The sequence below is a fragment of the Tachypleus tridentatus genome, chromosome 2 (assembly GCF_004210375.1).
Source record: "Tachypleus tridentatus isolate NWPU-2018 chromosome 2, ASM421037v1, whole genome shotgun sequence".
NCBI lineage: Eukaryota > Metazoa > Arthropoda > Merostomata > Xiphosura > Limulidae > Tachypleus > Tachypleus tridentatus.
Window position 1 is genome coordinate 97703854 of NC_134826.1, and position 21300 is coordinate 97725153.

The window sequence follows — 21300 nt, forward strand, 5'->3', positions numbered from 1 at the left end:
ATAGGAGGGGCAGAAAGTGTTCGTGCGTCTACTTTAATGGTCAGTTGTGTAGCCTTTCAGGTGAATTATTTGGCGCAATCTCTCCTCATAGCCCTCCATGATCGTTTGACAATATTCGACTGGTATTTTCTTCCATTCTTCTTTACAAAAGGCCTCCAACTCTTGCAAGTTTTTCGGATAACGCTGATGAACCCTGGTCTTCAACTCATGCCAAACGTTTTCAATTGGGTTGAGATCGGGTGACTGCGATGGCCACTCCAGAACGCTTATATGGTTCCTCTGCAATCAGGATTGCACATATTTCGATGTGTGCTTAGGGTCAAAGTCGTGCTGGAAGATCCAACGACGCCAAAGCTGCAGGTTCCGAGCATCATTCTTGTTATAAGTGCCTAATATATCAACGTACTCTTCTTTTTTCATGATTCCGTTGAAGTGGTGAAGGCTGCCTACACCAGAAGAGATGAAGGAACCCCATAGCATGATCGAACCATCTCCGTATTTAGCTGTAGGGACGGTGTTCTTTGGAAGATTTCGTTTTCTTTTCTTACGGAAAAGCTCGATTTTAGTTTCGTCTGATCAAAGAATACTCTTCCAATAGGTAAAGAGTTTATCTACATGCTTTCTTGCATACCTCAATCGTGCTTCTAAATGAACAGGCTTTAAATATGGAGTTCTATGAGGACGCCATGCTTTGAACCCAGAAGAGCGTAACATGTTTATAACTGTAGAGGTGCTTACTTTAACCCTAGTTTCCTTTACTAGTTACTCTATGTCACTACGTGTTAAACGATGGTTCCTACTAACTTTTCAGATAACCTTCCTCTTGTTTCTCTCTGGAATTTTGGTGGGGCGTCCGGAATGAGGAAGGTTAGCAGTTGATTCTGTAAGATTAAACTTGGCAATTATGCTTTGAACTGTAGATTTCGGCGCATTATGTTGTGTAGCAATACTGGAAAGAGACACACTAGCCTTATATTTTGCAATAATTCGGTTTTGGAAATCACTGAACAGTTGTTTCCTGTTCGCCATAATGACCAAGCAGATAATGACGGAGACGGCGCTATATTGCCAGAAGTACATTTTTTTGCTGGCTAAATTCCAATAATTATGAACTCAGTTTCTAGTTCTGGAATGGAATAATGTAGTTTATTTTCCAAACTAAACAAAATTTTTACGGGAATATCAGTTTCTTCACACGTTCTGAAATGTACGAACACTTTATGCTCCTCCTATTTTTGGTTATTTGTTTATAAACAGTTTATTTGTCGTTCAATTTACATAAAAAAAATATGTAAATGTGTGTTAGTATAATGTTTATAAGATAATATACTTTCATTATTATAATCATGATACTTTTTAAGTTATGAGCAAAAAAACCACTCACGACGCAAGGGTATGAACACTTTCTGTCGTAACTGTATCCGGCTAATAATGATAAGTTAAATAAAACTGTTAGGTGTTCATATAATTTCTGAGTACCATGTTTTAGGAGAATAGCTTGTATACCATCTTCTTTGGTATACAAGAGCTTTGTTTTTGTGTTTTTGATAGCTGTTAGTACTTCCGTTACTGTTATATCTTTTATTAGTTGATGAGTGCTCCAGTCTATTGTTTTCTCTGGTTTTATTAATGTGTTTACGGGGAATTTTGGTATGTATGTGGTTTTGTTGTGTTCAATAAAGTTATTGACTTTATTATAGAAGTATCTGTTCATGTTTGGTTCATGGCGTGTTTTGAACGTGTTTTCTAGGTGGTCTTTAAATATCTCCGCTTTTTCTATATTAGTGTAAGCTGTTTTGCCATGTAATTCGAGTGGTGGGTACTCTTTGTTTTTCCTGTGTTAGTATATCTTTTCAAGCGTGTCCAGAATTGTGTCGATATCACTGTGTCGCCCTGGAAAATTGAAAATATCCCGCGGCGGCTCTATGAGTTCGCCGCAGCTCCCTGGGGTGCCGCGGCGCACAGTTTGGGAACCACTGATCTAGCTTATGAAGTGTTGCACAGATACAATAATACAAACGGATTTATTGCCCACCTTTTATTACGTTCATTAACTTAACTGATGTTAGCCTTTTTTAAAACAGTGAAAAAAGTTACAAATCTAGTTTTTATATTTGAATCAAAGTCATAATAGCACTTTCATCAGTTCTGTAGAACAGTAAAAACAAACAGCAACAAAAACTCGAGTTTCTCTCATAACAAGGTTTATTTATAATTCACTCAATTAAGTAATCAGATTACATTTCTAATACAAGTTCCTTGGAATGAATATTTTAATTAATTGATATATTATGCCACTCATCAATGTTTTGTATTTTTTCCCCTTCTTGTGCTATTTTCAAGTTGTTACCATCATGATGTTAGAAAAGCATGTAGGTTTAAGAAGTCGCGAAACCCTATAGGGTTTTTATTAATTTCAGGTTGTTATCAATACTTAGTGAATATGAATTGCAATAAAAATAATGACTTCTTGAGAAAATTTTAAAAGAGCATCACTTTATTCATTCGTTAAAGAAAACCGTTCATTATACTCATTTGAGGTCTACGTTTAATTAATCTTATGGTAATATTTTTTTTAGTCAACCTACAACGGGAAGAATGAGGCCAAAACGTATTGCTGGAAATTGTTATGCTTGTTGTTTTTTAAAAATTATATTATACAACGAACAACATTAATGATATTTAAACTATACAGATTTAATTTACAATGTATAAAGTAAAATCTGTTAGATATGATAAATTTTTATGAGAAACCTAACAACTGAAGGGCATAGCTTGAAAAACAAAGCGTAGATGGGTTCACACATAAGAAATGAATACTAGCTAAGTTTTTGTTAACTTAGGAAACAGCCCGGCATGGCCAGGTGGTTAAGACATTCGACTCGTCATCCGATAGACGTGGGTTCGAATTATTTGTCACCCCAAACATGCTCGTACTCTCAGCCGTGGGAGTGTTATAATCTGACGGTCAATCCTAAAGCCCAATAGTTACCCAAGAGTTGGCAGTGGGTGGTGATGTCTAGCTGCCCTCCCTCTAGTCTTACACTGCTAAATTAGGGACGGCTAGCGCAGATAGCCTTGGTGTAGCTTTGCGCGAAATTAAAAACACAAGCAAACAAACAAAAAACGTAGCTCGCGAAACTACGAAGTATACGATATATAAGTTAAATCTTCCACACTTCTTACCAAAAAGAATTGAACACATATGTGAAAATGATTGCAACGATATACGAATGTTTTTTGTAAGCAAAAGAAAAGGATTGGCACATGACAACCAAGGTACAGTACACTGTATCTTTGCTGCCTTAGTAACTAATATACCTTTTGATATGTAATTAGAATAGTTACTTTGTACTGTACTACGCATATTTTAAATTACAAAGTTTGTGTTTAATTCACGAATTTTTTAAAATTGTATTATAATTCATCTACATATAGAAGAATATAACAACAATCTTTACTGTAGATTTTATGTATCATATAAACTACAGTGTTATGTTCAAGCTATATAGTGGTCACCTCTTTAAGGCTATATATACTCTTAAAAAAAAAAAAGAAACGCAAAAGGCAAAATTTGAGACATATTGTTAACAAGTTTATTCCGGGTAGTTCTGTATGACATGTGTGAAACTTTGCACATTCACTGCTGAACATCCAAAGTCTGCAAAGGCGATGTTCACGCTCACTAGTTGAAGTTTAACGTCATTCAACGTCAATAATGAGTATGCCCCCCGTGAGCATCAATAACTGCTTGGCATCTCCTGCCCATGGAAGCGATGAGATGACGAATCACATCCTGTGGAATGGCTGTCCACTCAATCTGCAAAGCTGCTGCAAGCTGAGGTAGAGTCTGCGGTTGAGGTTGTCACCGTCGCAGACGTCGATCCAACTCGTCCCAAAGATGTTCGATGGGGTTTAAATCTGGAGTCTTGGCGTAACTGTATTGCGTGTCGGTGGCTTAACACTGAGCTATGGAAACCGAAAACCGGTCACTTTTATAGGGATTTTGCACATGTTGCACTTGCAGAACATGCAGATCTCTCAAACAAATTTATTGGACACGCATGCGTTTTTGCGAAAAATGCGATGTTTTCCTCTGTTTTCTAAGTGCACAACTTTTATTGTCATTTTGGTCTGACAATCAGTGCCTTAACACGTGTAACATTATATACTCTGAGCTTGTAACGTTATTACACATATTTCTCTTTAAAATATTAAAAATATCCCTTTTCCGTTTCTTTTTTTGAAGAGTATATATTTGTTTTTTGACACAATCCAGCCAGAAAGTCAGTCTTTCTCTAGTGCCAGCATTAGACGTGAAATGTGCACAGTTGACCCTATTGAGCTAAATCTTGTGGCGATGATATGTACGATATGCAATCCGGCTTATTTGATCCTCAAACTTCCTCAGGTATTGATGACTTCATTCTTCCTGTCCCACCATCATTGCAATACACTACAGGAACTATGGATTCATCAGAAACTTTTTATGATATTTCTGTAGGCAGTGAGCCATGCATTGGCACTGAAAATTTATTGGTACAAACAAAATCACTTGATGAGAAATGCTAAGTCATTAGCAATCTCTCAAATGTGAAAAGTAGTCCTATCTTTATAAACGTATAGTACAACCACAATTTTACCTACCACTTTTTTTCCTTGGTGTAACCAAAGTTTTAAAACAGCTTAACTTGAGAAATTCCAATGGTTATTATACAGCTCAAAATTGGATGGTATATTTTTAGCCCTTGTGCTACCCTTTCTCCATTGCATAGTCAACGTGATAAAGGAGTATTTGCCAACAAATCATTTAACAACGGGGTAAAAAATGAGCGATACTTTAAGCAACTATTCTAAGTTTGTTTACCGTTGTGATTTTATGAAGGCTGCTGAAGTTTTGAAGGCTTCCGTTGAACATCCGCCATCTATTAGAATTGATATTATTACCAACAGTACTCTTCAACATTATGTAATTTAGAATAAACATTTTCTTCGTCATGCTGCTCACACCATTTTCTTTTTGGTAAAACAAGGCTCAACATTTTGTGGCTTTACCAAACATGTAAATTATTCAAAAAATCTTGGCAATTTTCTAGCTTTGCTAAAACATTATACTGAAAATAATGAAATACTGGGAGCTACATGTTTTTCTCACAAAATCACACCATCAATGCCATAGATTATGGTGTAATTCAAGTAAAATTATTGAAAAAGTAAAAAAGGATGAATTCTTCCCTGTTCTTGCTGGTGAAATGCCTTCTCACAATGTACAACATTTACCAACATGTCTTTGCTTTGTAGATGACAACTGTGAAATTAGGAAATAATTTATTGACATTGTTAAACTACAGAGTTTCAGAGTAATTATAAATATATCGCCTGGTTTTAGATTAATTCCACATGAATTGCGAGGTAAAAAATATGATGAAGCATTCACCACGATTGGAAAAAAAGATATGGTATACAAAAACAAATCCAAGATATCCAAAGCATGGCCTTCTACATTCATAGATCACTCATTTAATCTTGGAATCATAAATTCATGTGCAGTCCATCAACACGAAATTATATCGATCAAGTTAATTTAAGGGAATAACTATTTGGATTAAATCCTCGCCTAAGCTTTTAAAGACAATTAAATAAAATGGCATCTAGTATAGAACATCTTCATCTTGTTTTCCACTATATAATGTGTGTGTTACACACTGGGTTGTTTGTTTGTTTTTTTTAATTTCGCACAAAGCTACTCGAGGGCTATCTGTGCTAGCCGTCTCTAATTTAGCAGTGTAAGGGATGGCAGCTAGTCATCACCGCCAATTCTTGGGCTACTCTTTTACCAACGAATAGTGTGATTGACCGCACATTATAACGCCCCCACAGCTGAAAGGGTGAACATGTTTGTTGCGACCGGGATTTGAACCCGCGACCCTCAGATTAGGAGTCAAACGCCTTAACCCACCTGGCCATGCCGGGCCTCACTGGATTCAGAATAACGAAGATTGGAAAAGTTATGTTTATGTCATTCATTCTTACTTTCTCCAGTTAGTATAGCGGTAAATCTACAGGTTAACAACACTAAAATCAGGGGTTCGATTCCCCTCGGTGGGCTCAGCAGATAGCCCGCTGTGGCTTTGCTATAAGAAAACACAAACAAACACACACTCTTAGTTCAAATGTATGGGGTTATTGTGTACAGAGATAATAACTTTAAAATATTTAATGACAATTGGGCTTCTGAAACTAAAAAAAAATGTCATGGCTTATCTAAAAATATTAGAATCATTTAAATTCATTTTTGTTTAACCGCTTTACACTCATTTTTTCTACTATTTGAAAACGTTTCTATAAAACTGAAAAGTCCAAGCCAAAATATTTTCCTTGTGTTTCCCTAATAGAACAATGCTGTAAAGAACTGACTTCTTTAAGAACGAATGTATATGATTATTTATAAGGTATCGTCAAGAATAACAGTAATATTACAAATAAGTATAATATTTAAGTTAGCTTGCCACCAACGACAAGCCCAATATGCATATACATAATAAATTTTCATGGAGAATTATTTTCAGTAACAGTAACCGTTCCTTTTCTTGAACACATTATGAGTAATCTTTCCTCTAGATTTGATGCACATATAAAGCAAGCAGCATCAACTCAGTAACACGTCATTAAAACTCGCATAAGAGTTCTCCATCTGTGACATCGAACAGACTATAGATGTTTTTTAGGGAAAATTTACAAAAAGTTGATATTTGTGGTGCTTCAGTGTACCAGATATCATTATTTTTGCCATACTACCACTGAAATTCATCTTTATGTGAATGTTTGGCACCTTCTTTCTTAAGTAATTCCTTAAGGTGTACAAAAACCTAATAAAGACTCAGTATTTTAGCTTTAATACATAATCATTATGAAGCTGCTATCGACATTGGAACTGTATGTAAGTTATTTACGGAAAAGCGCCCCAGAAGAATAGAGCATGATAATATATTATTTCCCGAACACAAACATGTACACATATAATAGCCAATCATTGAAATAGCTAATATAATACTGTTGCACACAGCTATTTAACTTGGTAATATAATTTAACAATTAATAACTACTCTGTATGTATATAGTACAGTACCTTAGAATAATAAAACATACATATCTATGCTAATGTAAGTTGAGCTATCTATGCAGTGTTAAAACAGAATGATGATTTTTCGACTTTTATCAGATATTTACGGATTTTATGTGAACAGCCATAGTATCGTTTATGATATGTTTCATGCAAAACTTTTTCCAGATTTAATGTCATAGTACCTATTTTTTACACATTTTATGTGACACATGACCCCAAAACTGTGTACAAAACTGGTTCTGAGTTATCTAACACTTCATCTCTTAAAACTCACAATTCTTTTTATAATCTTGTATCATTATGATACAAAATATTATATTTACATCTTACTGTAATATTATAACATTTGTTTTAAATTTATACTTTGTTTTTTATATGTGCAAGTTTAACGAACACGAGTTCAATAAAGCCATCACGATGATTTCATTAAACCCTGTTCCTTTGTTGTTCTCAAAGTGGATGATACCTATTCTATCTAGGATGTTATTGCACAATGCCACATTTCTGACAGCAATGCCCTTTATTAGCTATTCAGGTGCTGCCTAGGGGTTGCAACCTCATGTCCAGCTACTGAGTAGCGCTGGCCACACTAAGTAAATACAGTATTTCTTATATAGTAAGGAACTATGCATTTAGTTACCCTGTTTGAAGCATCATCTTCAGTGCGTTTAGTTTAGAACAGGATCCCGAAGAGTTACAAATGAGAGTATCCATTCAGAATAACATTTTATCGCGGTAATTCAACCAAGTGCACACATTTTTATTACGTTTTCAAGTATGAATAAAAATGGTTTTATTGTGTTTTGTACACTGTCTCTAGGCTCGTCCTTTATCGTATTCAGTTCAAGTCAAAGAACTCCAAATTACTTCACAACAAATATTTTGTTGAATTCCAAATTATTAAATAGCTCTATCTCATTGCTTTTAAGTAAATTCTGTTTTACCTGGGTAGACCACAAATGCAACAACTATAGCTTGACTTTAATTATTAGATACAAGTTTAATGACCAAAAAGAATTAGGAAATTTGAAAAAATTATTCTTATAATCTCACCTGAATTAGAAAGAGCATCATTTACAGTCACATTTTGAGCTTTTTCACTCCACTGTTTGCTAGCGGGCAACTGATAAAGTTTCTCAGACAGTATTAGCTTCTGGCTTATCTATATACAAAAACAAAATTGTGAAACACATAAACATTAAAAAAATGGATTAGTTGGTCCATCAGAAATTGAAGAAAAGTAAATCAAATTCGAACGTATGCATTTATAAACAAAACTACTTTACGATGCTATATATAATGTTTTATTTTTATTGACAAGTCAATAAATAAATTTCATCTTCTATAAGGACAACATCTCAGGCTGAAAGTCTCATAGTAAATGTAAATGCGTATTTCCTAACCAATTGTACCTCATACCATTCTTTATTTACGACTCATTTGTAAACAATTAATAGCCAACCATGACTAATTTGCTTCAATGCAAAAAAAACGTTCGATTTATTATTTATTTTGAAAGCTTTATCGTGATTCTTTCACAGATTCTGGTGACCTAATTTTGGGTCACGCCAAAGCTAAATCACTAAAGCAACAATCAATTTATATTTTTTCTTGTTAATCAGTTAATGAAGGTAGGTAAATTATTTAATTCTACAATCGAAAAATATGTCAATTAATAAACGGGCTAACCGCATTTATGTATAAAACTTTCACCCTTAATTTCAGAACGATGCAAGAGTATGGTTTCAGAAACAAATAATAAGGGCTAGGAATTTATTGTGAATACAAGAACGACTGCAGTTAATACAAAAATGAAAATAATTTCAGCGTTTATGTCCATATAAGGAACAATAAGGACTTCAGGGACGCATTAAACTTTCGCCCCCCAGTGGCATAGCGGTATGTCTGCGGACTCTCACCTTTAGAACCCGGATTTCGATACCCGTGGTGGGCAGAGCACAGATAGCCCAGTGTTTAGCTTTGTGCTCAATTCTAAACACACAAAAGCTACATTTTTATGTGCAGTTTCTATTATGTTTTACAGGTATATTAATTAAATATGATTTTATTGAACTGACTGTTTTCTAATTCATAGAAAATGACGTACTATTTGCAGGGATGCTAACTTACAGGAATCTGTTTCAGTAATAAAGCAAAACGGTCCAATCTGTTGCATTTATTGGCAATGCCATGTAACAGATATATAGGGTTGACTATTAATGTTAAATATTTTGTAAAAGCAGAAAAGGAAACACAAGAAACCTATGGAAAGTAAAAGATTCAATAAAACTAATAAAACTTAGTAAATAAAGTTACAATATTCATCAGTATGACAAAGAAAGTAATCGTCAAAAAGTATTGTGACAAAACTAATGATATAATGCCGTAAGAGAATTGGTATACAGCTAATATTAATCATATATGATAAAATAACTTAATACACCAAGGTTGTTCATTGTTACCTTAAACAATATCCCAAAGAATCAAAATGTTGACGAAAAAGTTTTCATAAGATCGTGACCCTCTATAAAACATCTCAACCCTTAACCTGTAGCAAGAATGTTGTTTAGATTCCTACAGAATTGAATAAACTTTGTACTTAAAATACACAATGAAAAACTTTGATTATGAATAATAAAAGTGAGTTTACGGTATTTAACTACAGAATCTTATATTGATAAAAAACTCTATTGCGTTTAATAAGCAAAGAGTAGTGAACCTTATAACATAAATTAGTTTGTTTTACATAATGAAAAGCATTAAAAGTAAGATAAAGATCGCACGTAACTTGATCCAGCTGTTTGATTTGTTCTTCAGTTAGGTTTGGTTTTAAGAAAGTTACCACCATCAGTATCACACTAAATGAGTTGAAGATCCTGTTTATATAATCATTCCTTTGTTTTAGTGCTCAAACTAAAGTAAAAATATTTAGTACCCTCATAGAAAGTCTGTATGGTAGAGGTACGACTCTGTTGGTTAGGGATTCATTTGTACTACCTATTCCTTTGTATTCAAAACTTCTGATAAGTTCAGTTAAATATGAGATAATCAAAACAGTCACTGTTTCTATGATACACAACAGAAAACAGGGATGAAAGATATGCAGTCACATGAATTCTCATTGGTCAGAAGTTCATTTACAAGTGTAGGTTTGAATGTTATGATGGCATGGCCATAATCACATATGAAATGTAACCTTAGTCGAGTGACATTGCTGAAGGCTTACTATGCGTATTGACATGTATAGGGCCTATCATTGTCCAGTGAATAGGGTGCTCAACTTTCAAGCGTCAGACTGTAGGTTCGAATCCGATCACATGCATAATCATCATTCCAGTCATAGGGGTATTGTAACGTAATAATTAATTTTACTTTTCGTTGGTAAAAAGTAACCCTGTTACCCAGGTAAACAGTTGGCAGTGTGTGGCATGGAATAGCTGATTTCTCTCTAGTGCATCAGTTTTATAATTAGGGCTAGTTGACGCAAATAGGCATCGAGTAGTTTCTTTACAAAATTCAACAAACAAAACGTTCATGTTTATTGTTTAAAGATAATATATCCCTCTCATTTGTGGCTGTCTTGGTCCATCGTGCTTCATATAGTCTCAAAGTTGACATATTTTCATCAGTGATCAAGACAACAACTAACAGGTCTACCCCAGAATCCAGCCACATTCTTTTCACTACTGCGACTCTTATGCAAATAGAGAATCAGGTCCAGTAGGAAAGAAATGAGGGCAAAACTAACAACTCTGGTTCCTACAAAAGCAATCAAAATAAGGTAGTCATCATAACCAAGCCAACCTCGATCTTTTGACAGTGGAAGTTCGTCAACACCAACATGTTTCTTCCATTTAGACTCTTTTCACATAAAACTTTATCAGGCCTAAAAGCACCACAGAGCAATACCAAATGGATGTTATATTTTGCCTTCGGCAATACCCTTAATGTCTGCAACTACATGCATTTAAGCTACACATTGCACTAAAATAATGTTAAAATACATCAGTAAAAGTGTGAATTTATCAAAATACTTCGATATGCGTGATTACAAATATTCAGCTTTAATCAATTAGAACACCGAGAGCACAAAATATACTGTTTGCAGATTTCACTTTCAATGAGAAAATTTACTTACCCGCGATTAATTTTGATTCGATCTAATTGAGATCGAATAACAATACAATAACTCGCTACTGCTGGCGAAGACAACAGGTATTTTCTTCCAAGTATAGCATGAGACTAGCCACTACTATAATCTCTTTCATGAAAATTCACTACCTGTGAAACATTTCAATGCCAAATCTAGAACATATTTTCGTCAGCATTAATGAAAATATCAGGTGCCCTGAATTTTCAAAAAAATGCTTTACAGGACAATAATTGCAGTCGATATTCACATTTCAAAGCCATAACATTCAGATATATGTTTTTTTATTTCTATTAATTTCTTACATGATAGTTGTGTTCTCATTGTAATAGATTTATTTACGTTATTCAACACATAAGAAAAATGACGTAATAACCGTAATTGTACAAAACTACACAAAAATGTTTATTTAAACACTTTTGCCATATACAGTAATGTAAAAAAGTTAGGACACCCTATGAAGGCCTGTATATTTTTGTAACATTTTTGAATATATAGATATTTAATCTCAATTTTAACAATACTAAGAGATTATAGGAATATAACTAAATAATTAAAACTGAAGAAAAGACTTTTCAAGATCTTCTGTAAATGTAATTCTACAAAAATGTATATTCTAACTGAAGAAAAAGTTAGGACACCCCCACATTTATTCCCACTTAAAATGACTTAACTCACACACAGGTGTATCCCACCAGATGCACATGATTAGAAGATCGTTACTCAGCATTTTGAATGAGACTTGCCCTATTTAAACCTCAGACATTTAGTTTGACGGGCTCCTGACTGTTGAAGTGAGAGTGAGCACCAAGGTGAAAGCAAAAGAACTGTCTGAGGCTTTCAGAAAGAAAATTGTAGCAGCTTATGAGTCTGGTAAGGAATTTAAAAAGATACCAAAAGATTTTGAAATCAGCCATTCCACTGTCCGGAAAATATTCAATAAGTGGAGAGCTTTCAAAACAACTGCCAACATGCCCAGGTCTGGTCGTCCAAGCAAGTTCACTCCAAGAGCAGACCGCAAGATGCTAAAAGATGCCTCCAAACACCCTAACATGTTATCACGGGACCTACAGCAGGCTCTGGTTACTGTTGATGTGAAAGTGCATGCCTCTACAATTAGAAAGAGACTGCACAAGTTTGACTTGCATGGGAGGTGTGCAAGAAGGAAACCTTTGCTATCTAATAGAAACATCAAGACCAGACTGAAGTTTGCCAGAGAGAATGTAGACAAAGACCAGGACTTCTGGAATAATGTTCTTTGGACAGATGAGTCCAAAATTGAATTATTTGGACACCAGAACAGAGGACATGTTTGGTGTAAACCAAATACAGCATTCCAGGAAAAGCACCTCATACCAACTGTGAAGCATAGAGGTGGAAGTGTCATGGTTTGGGGCTTCTTTGCTGTAGCAGGACCTGGACAATCATAGACTCCACCATGAATTCTACTGTATACCAAAGGGTGCTTGAGGATCATGTGAGACCATCTGTAATAAAATTAAAGCTGAAGCGGAACTGGACCCTGGAACACGACAATGACCCAAGACATACCAGTAAATCCACCAAGGACTGGCTAAAATTAAGAAATGGAGAGTCCTGGAATGGCCGAGTGAAAGCCCAGATCTTAATCCCATTGAGATGCTGTGGGGTGACTTGAAACGGGATGTACATGCAAGAAACCACTCAAACGTCTTACAGCTGAAAGAATTCTGCATTGAGGAGTGGGGCAAACGTTCTTCGGACCGATGTCAGAAACTGGTAGATGGCTACAAGAAGCGTCTCACTGCAGTTATTTTAGCCAAAGGGGAACACTAGCTATTAGGGGGTAGGGTGTCCTAACTTTTTTCTCAGTTAGAATGTGCATTTTTGTAGAATTACATTTACAGAAGATCTTGAAAAGTATTTTCTTCAGTTTTAATTGTTTAGTTATATTCTTATAATCTTTCAGTATTGTTGAAATTGAGATTAAATACCTATATATCCAAAAATGTTACAAAAATACACAGGCTTTCATAGGGTGTCCTAACTTTTTCACATGACTGTACACATATCTCAACATTACACATCAGACTACATCTTGCTTGTGCACCGTTACCATGATAACATACAAGAGTTACCTTAACAGCTATAATGATGCAATTTGTTGGCATCTATTCATCAGGCTCAACTTATTTTTTAGTGTCACAGAATAAACAACCACTCACAGAATTCAAACAAACTAAGACTCTTCAGTTAGAGTGACGCAGTCAAGATTAATATTTGTGTTATTCCTACGATATATAATAATATACACTCAGACCAACCTAGATTAAATACAACGGTTTACAGTAAAAATATTTTCACTGTCCTAGGTGTTAACTAATATTAGTAGCAGAACTAAAAAGATGTAGTTTCATTCACGCGTTGATCCACTCATTTTAGTTAGCAACACATAAAATAAATAAGCACAAATCTAGTGGAACTAATGCTATTCTATTTAGTGCCATATCAATCTGACTTACATTCTGTATTGAAAAGAAAATGTAGTTTTGGGCAACTGTGACATTTCTTGAAGATTAAGGAACGTTGACTTCAAACAATCTGGTACTTAATTTCAGGTTGAAGTTTGGAATGAAAGATCCAGTAAAAATCCCACGTATGAAAATAGCAAGTGCACATACTGTGTTTGTGCTTCACTTTGATAATAAAAACTATGTGTTTTATTTTACTCTTCATGTCCAGTTCGATTATTTTATTTTAGATTGAATCAGTCACTAAAAGGTGAAATATTACTGTGTAGCTCGTATCTTAATCGAATATTCTATTATCTATCAGACTTATTCTAGTGTAGCTCTGAAGTTATTCCAGTTTTTTCTTGATCTATCACACATTCCCCACTTATCACTAAGTTTTGGAATTTCTATCTCTCCTCATAAATTCTTGACAACCAAAATCTAATCAACAGAACTAGGATTAATATAGTGGTAAAGTATACAATATTCTGTTAATTTACTTTTTAATGGTATATATATATATATATTTCCTCATATCAGATTTGGATTCAAGACCTACATCTCGCCAGGTGTGTTAACCAAATAGCACAAACAAGGTTTTATATCAAGTTCATGTGACAGCCTCACGTTGAACTGGCAGTTTTTCTTGTAGACCATTCAATTTTATTTATTATTATTACTTCCTGAGCTCGGATTCAAACTACTACGTTATATGTAGCTTTAATACGGTGGTTGAAACAACATAAACCACCTTACATGTTATATGCAGCAAATCGTATTATGAAGCTAAAAAACGTACATTTGAGGTTAATTGTTTGGTAGGAGCAGCACACTGTGCAAGTAAAATCTTTACTACTTTTTATGATCTTATTTAATGGTTAAAACTATTGCTGTGAAATTTTCTATCACTAAGGGAGTTCTGTTTTTATTATTAGATAAAGATAATATAAAGTACAGTTCACTGAAAGATAACAAAATTGATTTATTTCATCAACTATAACGTTAACTTAATTTATAAGTAAAATTAGACTGTCACTTATTTCTATAATTTCTGCTTCGTTCACACACAAGTTCAAACTGTACAGCATTGATCTCGCCTACTAACTACCTAACTCATTGATTAACTCTCTACCCGGGCGCTCGACTCGTAATATGAGGGTCGGAGGTTCGAATCTCCGTCATACCAAACCTGCTTGTTCCTTTCAGCTATGAGAGCGTTATAATGTTACGGTCAATTCCACTGTTACTTGGTAAGATTAATGGCCCAAGAGTTGGCGGCGGGTGGTGCTGACTTGTTGCCTTCCTTCTAGTCTCACACTGCTGAATTAGGGGCGGCTAGCGAAGATAGCCCTTGTGTAGCTTTGCACGAAATTCATAAAAAAAACCTATTTCGTTGACTGACTACACCACTCCAAATTTTAAATACCACAATATTTGTTTTATAATCTCACAAAAATTCGAGCTTTCACGTCAAATTTATATACCCAGAAAACTATTACGTATCAAACGTCATCATTACTTTCTATCAAACTCCCTCTGGCAAAAATCCAGAAAATCCAGACTGAAATGTTAAAAGCATTGCCTACAGCACTGTCTTTTAAACAAATAAAATATTACATTAAAATTAATACTTTATAATTATCAATAACATAGATATTTAGAATTAATGAAAATTGGCGTTCATAAATAGATTTTAAAATCACTTTATCATTCATTTTGTAAAACAATGTACAGTCAGGATGCTGATTAACAAATCAAAATCTTCATTAGACCATTTACTGTGTCTAAACTGATTATTCATCAGATCCTTTTGGTGTTTCTCCTGTTGCTGTCTTGCCAATGAGTTCTTTTTAGGTAGATGGTAAGCAAAATGCTAGCGGCTCTGTTCTTGATTATAATCTGGAAGTGGTCTCAAAAAGAACCCTAAGATCTTCAGCAGATTAATCTTTCTCTGATAAATTTCACTGTAAAATGGCTTGACAAGAACTTGACCTTGGGTTCATCAGCAAATAGACTAAACAGTGCAAAATACTTTTCTGAAGCTAAACAGTTGGTCTCTCTCTCCAAAGACATTCATAAGGATGACATATTGATTGGACCACTTGTTCTTCTGGATTCTGTAAACCACATCAATGATCTTTTCCACTAACAGCTCCAATATCAGCGAAATAATGTTGCCACAACGACATTTTGTCTTATCAGTATTTACATAAGAGTAGCTTTTCATCTTATAACTAGCTGCTTTAAATTTTAGTAAGGTGAAGTCATGTATAGCATCAACGGTGTTCCTTAGTATCTTTGTATATTATTTGTAATCTTTTGCAAAGTGCTGTTCATATTTACAATAAAAGTGTGTGTGTGTGTGTGTTTTTTTCTTATAGCAAAGCCACATCGGGCTATCTGCTCAGCCCACCGAGGGGAATCGAACTCCTGATTTTAGCGTTGTAAATTCGGAGACATACCGCTGTACCAGAGGGTGCAACAATAAAAGTAAATAAAGTTCAACTGTATTTTGGGTTTTCTCCAAAATATCATTAATGCCAATGTGTTAGCTGTGGGTTCATGTATTGAAGCTCAATAATTCATGAGTAGCGATGAAACATCTTGGTCCCACATTTTCTGATGCTAATCTACATAAGTGGCTAATTAATTTCAAAGTCTACTTTTTTAGCATTTAATAGGAAAAATGTGAACACTATGAAATTAGCCTAAATACTAGCTGGTCAAAAGTTTAAGACCATACTGAAACGAAGTCCTAAACAAGGTAAGAAATGCCCAACAAGAGGTCTCAGTAGTGAGTTGCACGGCCGTCATTGAGAATAACTTCAAAAATTTGCTTTGGTATGGTTCATATAAGCGTTTGCAGAAGGCTGGCTGGAATGTTATTTCAAATGGTGAAGATGGCTTCACGAAGATCATGCACTGTTTGGAACTGACGTCCATTTCTATAGACTTCCCTTGTCATCAACCCCCAAACATTTTCAATGGGGTTCAGTTCGGGCAAACACGCTGGATGTTCCAAAAGAATCACGTTATTCACCATGAAAACGTCCTTTGTTTTGCAGGCATTGTGGATTGCAGCGTTGTCCTGCTGAAAGATCCAATCATTTCCACACGAGCGAGGGCCTTCAGTCAATAAGGATGCTTTCTCTAACACGCCAATGTAGCCAGCTGCTGTTTGACGTCCTTGTATAACCTGAAGCTCTATTGCTCCATGAAAGGAGAAAGCACCCCAGATCATGACGGAACCTTCTCAACCGTGTCGTGTAGAAAATGTCTCCGGTGGGATATCCTTATTGTCCCAGTAACGTTGGAAGCCATCTGGACCATCCAGATTAATTTGTTTCTCATCTACGTCCCATGTTTGGTGCTTCTCAGCAAAGTTTAACCGAGCTGTTTCATGGTGTGAAAGGAGGCGTGGCCTTTGAAGACGTTTACGATTTTTAAAGCCTTTCTCTCGTAGATGCTGTCTTATTGTTCTTGAGCTGCATTCTGCGTTCGTAAGGGCCTTAATCTGGTTCGACGATCGGCTGGTGTCTTGCTGGACAACCCGTTGAATCCTCCTGCTCAACGCTGGCGAAATTTTCTTGGGCTGACCACTTAAAATTCTCGTTCCGTATTCCTCAGAGTTTTTTAAGAAATTTGCAACAGCAGTTTTACTACGCCCAATCTCACCAGCGATGGCACGTTGAGAGAGACCTTGCTTTTGCAGCTCGACAATCCTGCCACGTTCAAACTCTGTCAACTTTTTAGCCGTTGCTATGTTTTTACCCAATGTAACACAGGAGTTGTCAATGGGAGATGTTGACAATGCTAATGCTTGTACACAAATGACTAAATTTCGTTACGTGTTTACCGATTAACGCTTCGTTTCAGTATGGTCTTAAACTTTTGATCAGCTAGTATTTAGGCTAATTTCATAGTGTTCACATTCTCCCTATTAAATGATAAAAAAGTTTTTTTTTTAATTTTTATTTTCCCTTTTCTTATTTTCATCTCTCGAAGCTCTACTCAAATAAGTGGTTGAGTTTAACAACGCAAAATGGATATTTTTCTTTATGTTCATTGGCCTTAAGATTTTGGCCAGTAGTGTATCTCTTCATCATTCCATCAGAATATAGTTAAAGGATTGTCCATTTGATTATCTTCATCCAAAATTTGACATGTCTTTGCAAACAAGGTTGATTTTAAGTTCGATTCCAGATCTGGGTGAAGTTCCATAGCTAACCTAAATCTTGCAACTAATTCGTTCATAAATGTTATTACTAAACTTATTGTAAGCAAAATATATCCCACTGTGCTTCGTACATCTTCGTTTTCAGGTTGTATGGAGAAACTGTTTACCTTGAAGGTTATTTTGCATTATTCTTCATCCATTAAATAATTGGTTTCAGATATGTCTCCTTTACCTGAGCATCTTTCAGTTGATAGTTGTACCCCATTAATTCTACATTTTCACTTGCGGATACTTATATTTCACTATACTCTGTTTACTTTAGTTTGGCCTTCTTAATTGTCTCATGTGATTGTTAATTCTTCATAATAAAACGTCTTTGTGATATGACATCACCATGTCCGCATTCCATGCAGAATGATGCATTATGATAAAGTTGCGCGCCTATAGTTTGTAGAAATTTTTGTTATCCGTCATTTGGGATTGTGAAACTTTACCATTCACTTCAATACTGCATAACTAATCTGAAGTTTAAACTATTGTTCATACAATTAATTATGGAAATGGTTTAGAATAAGAAAATATTTTTTAGTTCTTTCCAAACTGTAGAATGCTTCATTCTTGCTGCATCATTACCTTGTTATAACAGACAATAACGTTTATTTCTTGTAATAGCATTATTTCCAGTGAAAAATTACTAGTATCTTGATCTAATATGAATGTATCTTCAAGTGATGGGTATGCTAAAAACGGAATAATGATCAGTTATTTCTTCAGTTTGTTGGATTTGTTCACTCAGGCATCAGTTTCAAATTGATTTTTAAAAATCAGAATGAAAGAAACCCTCTTACCGCATACACATTCTGTAGTGTTGGCTAATCTTAACAGATTTAATCTTATACGGATTTGTAGATATTCCTTCTCCACTGATCATGTATCCAAGGGAACTCGCCTGTTAATAGAGCAATTCATACTTTAGATTTAGCTTACGGTTCTTTTCTTCTTCAGAACTTTCTTCAGTTTTTAAAAGTAGACAAGTACAATGTTTCAAGGTAATCCAAAAATAACACTCCTTAAGTCATTGAAATGTAATAGGTGCATTACATAATTCAATTGATAACACAAACAATTGCCAAAACCTACTTATTGTAGTAAAGGTTGTTTTTTTACATATTTGCTTCATCTACTTGTAAATATCGGCTTTTCAGATCCAATGTTGAAAACCATTTTGATTCAGGTAAAACATCTAAAGTAAAGTCAACCCACGGCAGTGGATAGGAATTCTTATTTGTGATTTCATTCATTTTCCATTAGAAAAGCTAAGAAGAGCCTTGTGATCCCTTCCTTACTCAAAAATAAAAAACGATGATGCTAAATGACTGGCACTCAATTCTATCACTCCTTGTTCTTTTATGGCTTCTATCTATTTGGAAGCCTGTATGTTTTGCACCTGAAAGTCGTCTGGTTAACTAACCAGAAATGCAACTCTAAATTCAATGTTATGAGATATTTTATTTGCCCAGCCTATTTCATGACATCCATTAGAGGAAATATCTTGGAATTCGAGGTATTGATAGTGATCAGCTGTAAACCCTCTACATATTCAGTCATACAATTTTTCTAATTGAGGTGGTAAGGTGTCTTTATGTGAAGATACGACATCACACTTTCCCACATATTGTCCTAAGATAACTTCTGTGATGTTCTTCAATATGGAATTACTTCTGTAAAGCTCCACATCTTGGGGTCCGGCATGGCCAAGCGTGTTAAGGCGTTCGACTCTTAATCCGAGGGTCGCGGGTTCAAATCCAGGTCGCACCCAACATGCCCGCCCTCCCAGCCGTGGGGGCGTTGCAATGTAACGGTAAATCCCACTATTCGTTGGTAAAAGAGTAGCCTAAGAGTTGGCGGTGGGTGGTGATGACTAGCTGCCTTCCCTCTAGTCTTACATTGCTAAATTAGGGACGGCCAGCGCAGATAGCTCTCGAGTAGCTTTGCGCGAAATTCAAAAACAAACAAACAAAATCCACATCTTGCAGTGTCCTATCCAGAAGAGTCTCGAACTTTATTGCTTGTGTTCATGGCCCTAATAATTATTCCATTATTATTCAAATCAATAAAAGCTCTTCCAATTAAATAATCCATCTGTTTATTGTTGGCACACAAGTTTATAACTTATAGCACTGAGCTGACTTAGAAACTAACGAACGCAGTGGCTAGTTTATTCACTCGTGTTTGCATATATATCACAATATTTGTTTTCCCCCAAATTTAATGAAAATATGAAACGTCATGTCATATGTAAGAAAACCTCATAGCAACATGTGTCATCACTACATCTTGCTAAAATTCCCTCTCGTAAAAATACAAAATGTTTAAATTAAAATGTTAAAACATAGCCCTACAACACAATTATAACATTTCCGTTAGCAAAACAAAAATCGGAGCTTAGGAAAGCTTAAAAACAACATAGAAGAAATGTTTGTTTATCACAGTAATTTAAGTGCCAAAAACTTTACAAAATGCATATTGTTTCGACAATATATTTCAAATTTCTTATAAAGTTATAATACAACAATTTAAGGGTAAAACTCTGTCATGTGATTGTGAATAGTTTATTAGCTACTGAATGTCGCTAAAGAAAGTTTTATACGTAACCGGAAATTATTTACAGTTAGTATTATTTTATACAATGATAACGTATATAAATACTTGGCTAAAAGTAATATCAGAAAATGTATAGCTGGAATAAAAACTGTCTTTTTTTTCTAGATTCTTTGTTTGTTTCTTTTCGTTAAGTAAAAAGATACAAAATAGGCTATCTGTGCTCCGTCCATCACAGGTATCGAAAACCAGTTGTAAGTGATAGAAGTCCGGTGACATACTATTGTACCCAGTGGAGTGTATAGATAGGAGCTAGAGAGGGTTCAGCCCCAGAGCCCATGGTCTTAATGGGGACCCATTAATAATTTTATTTTATGTAAAATTACACGGGATGTAGGACCCCTGGGCCCACACAACATTAAATCCGCCACTGATTGTGCCACCGTGGGCTTCTAGATTCTAACGACAAATTATAACTAGGTCAACGAAAGGTCGAGGAGGTTCGGGAAATTACCTGGGGCCAATTTGCTACCAGTATTTCCATGAGGTTAGCAAATAAACAAAAACAAGTATAAGGTTTGTATCACATCAGTTAAGAACGTACTGCAAAGCAGACATTAACCGCAACTTCAATAACTTGTACGTGGCATCATTTCAAAAACTATTCGTGAGTCAGAAGTACATATCCATTATTTCCCGAGGCATATTATGACTGTTGATGGCCCTGGTTATAACCTATGAATAGATTATTAAA

General features: G+C 35.1%; 1 protein-coding gene across 4 annotated transcripts in view; it reads right to left on the bottom strand.

The window, feature by feature from the left end:
* The window catches only part of LOC143244653 (uncharacterized), a 116235-nt gene that overhangs the window by 73175 nt on the left and 21760 nt on the right, over positions 1 to 21300 (bottom strand). For all 4 annotated transcript variants that reach the window (XM_076489731.1, XM_076489730.1, XM_076489732.1 and 1 more), the window contains exon 3: positions 8180 to 8288. In XM_076489731.1, coding sequence (XP_076345846.1) covers positions 8180 to 8288 — 109 coding nt within the window. The remainder of the gene's footprint in view (positions 1 to 8179; positions 8289 to 21300) is intronic.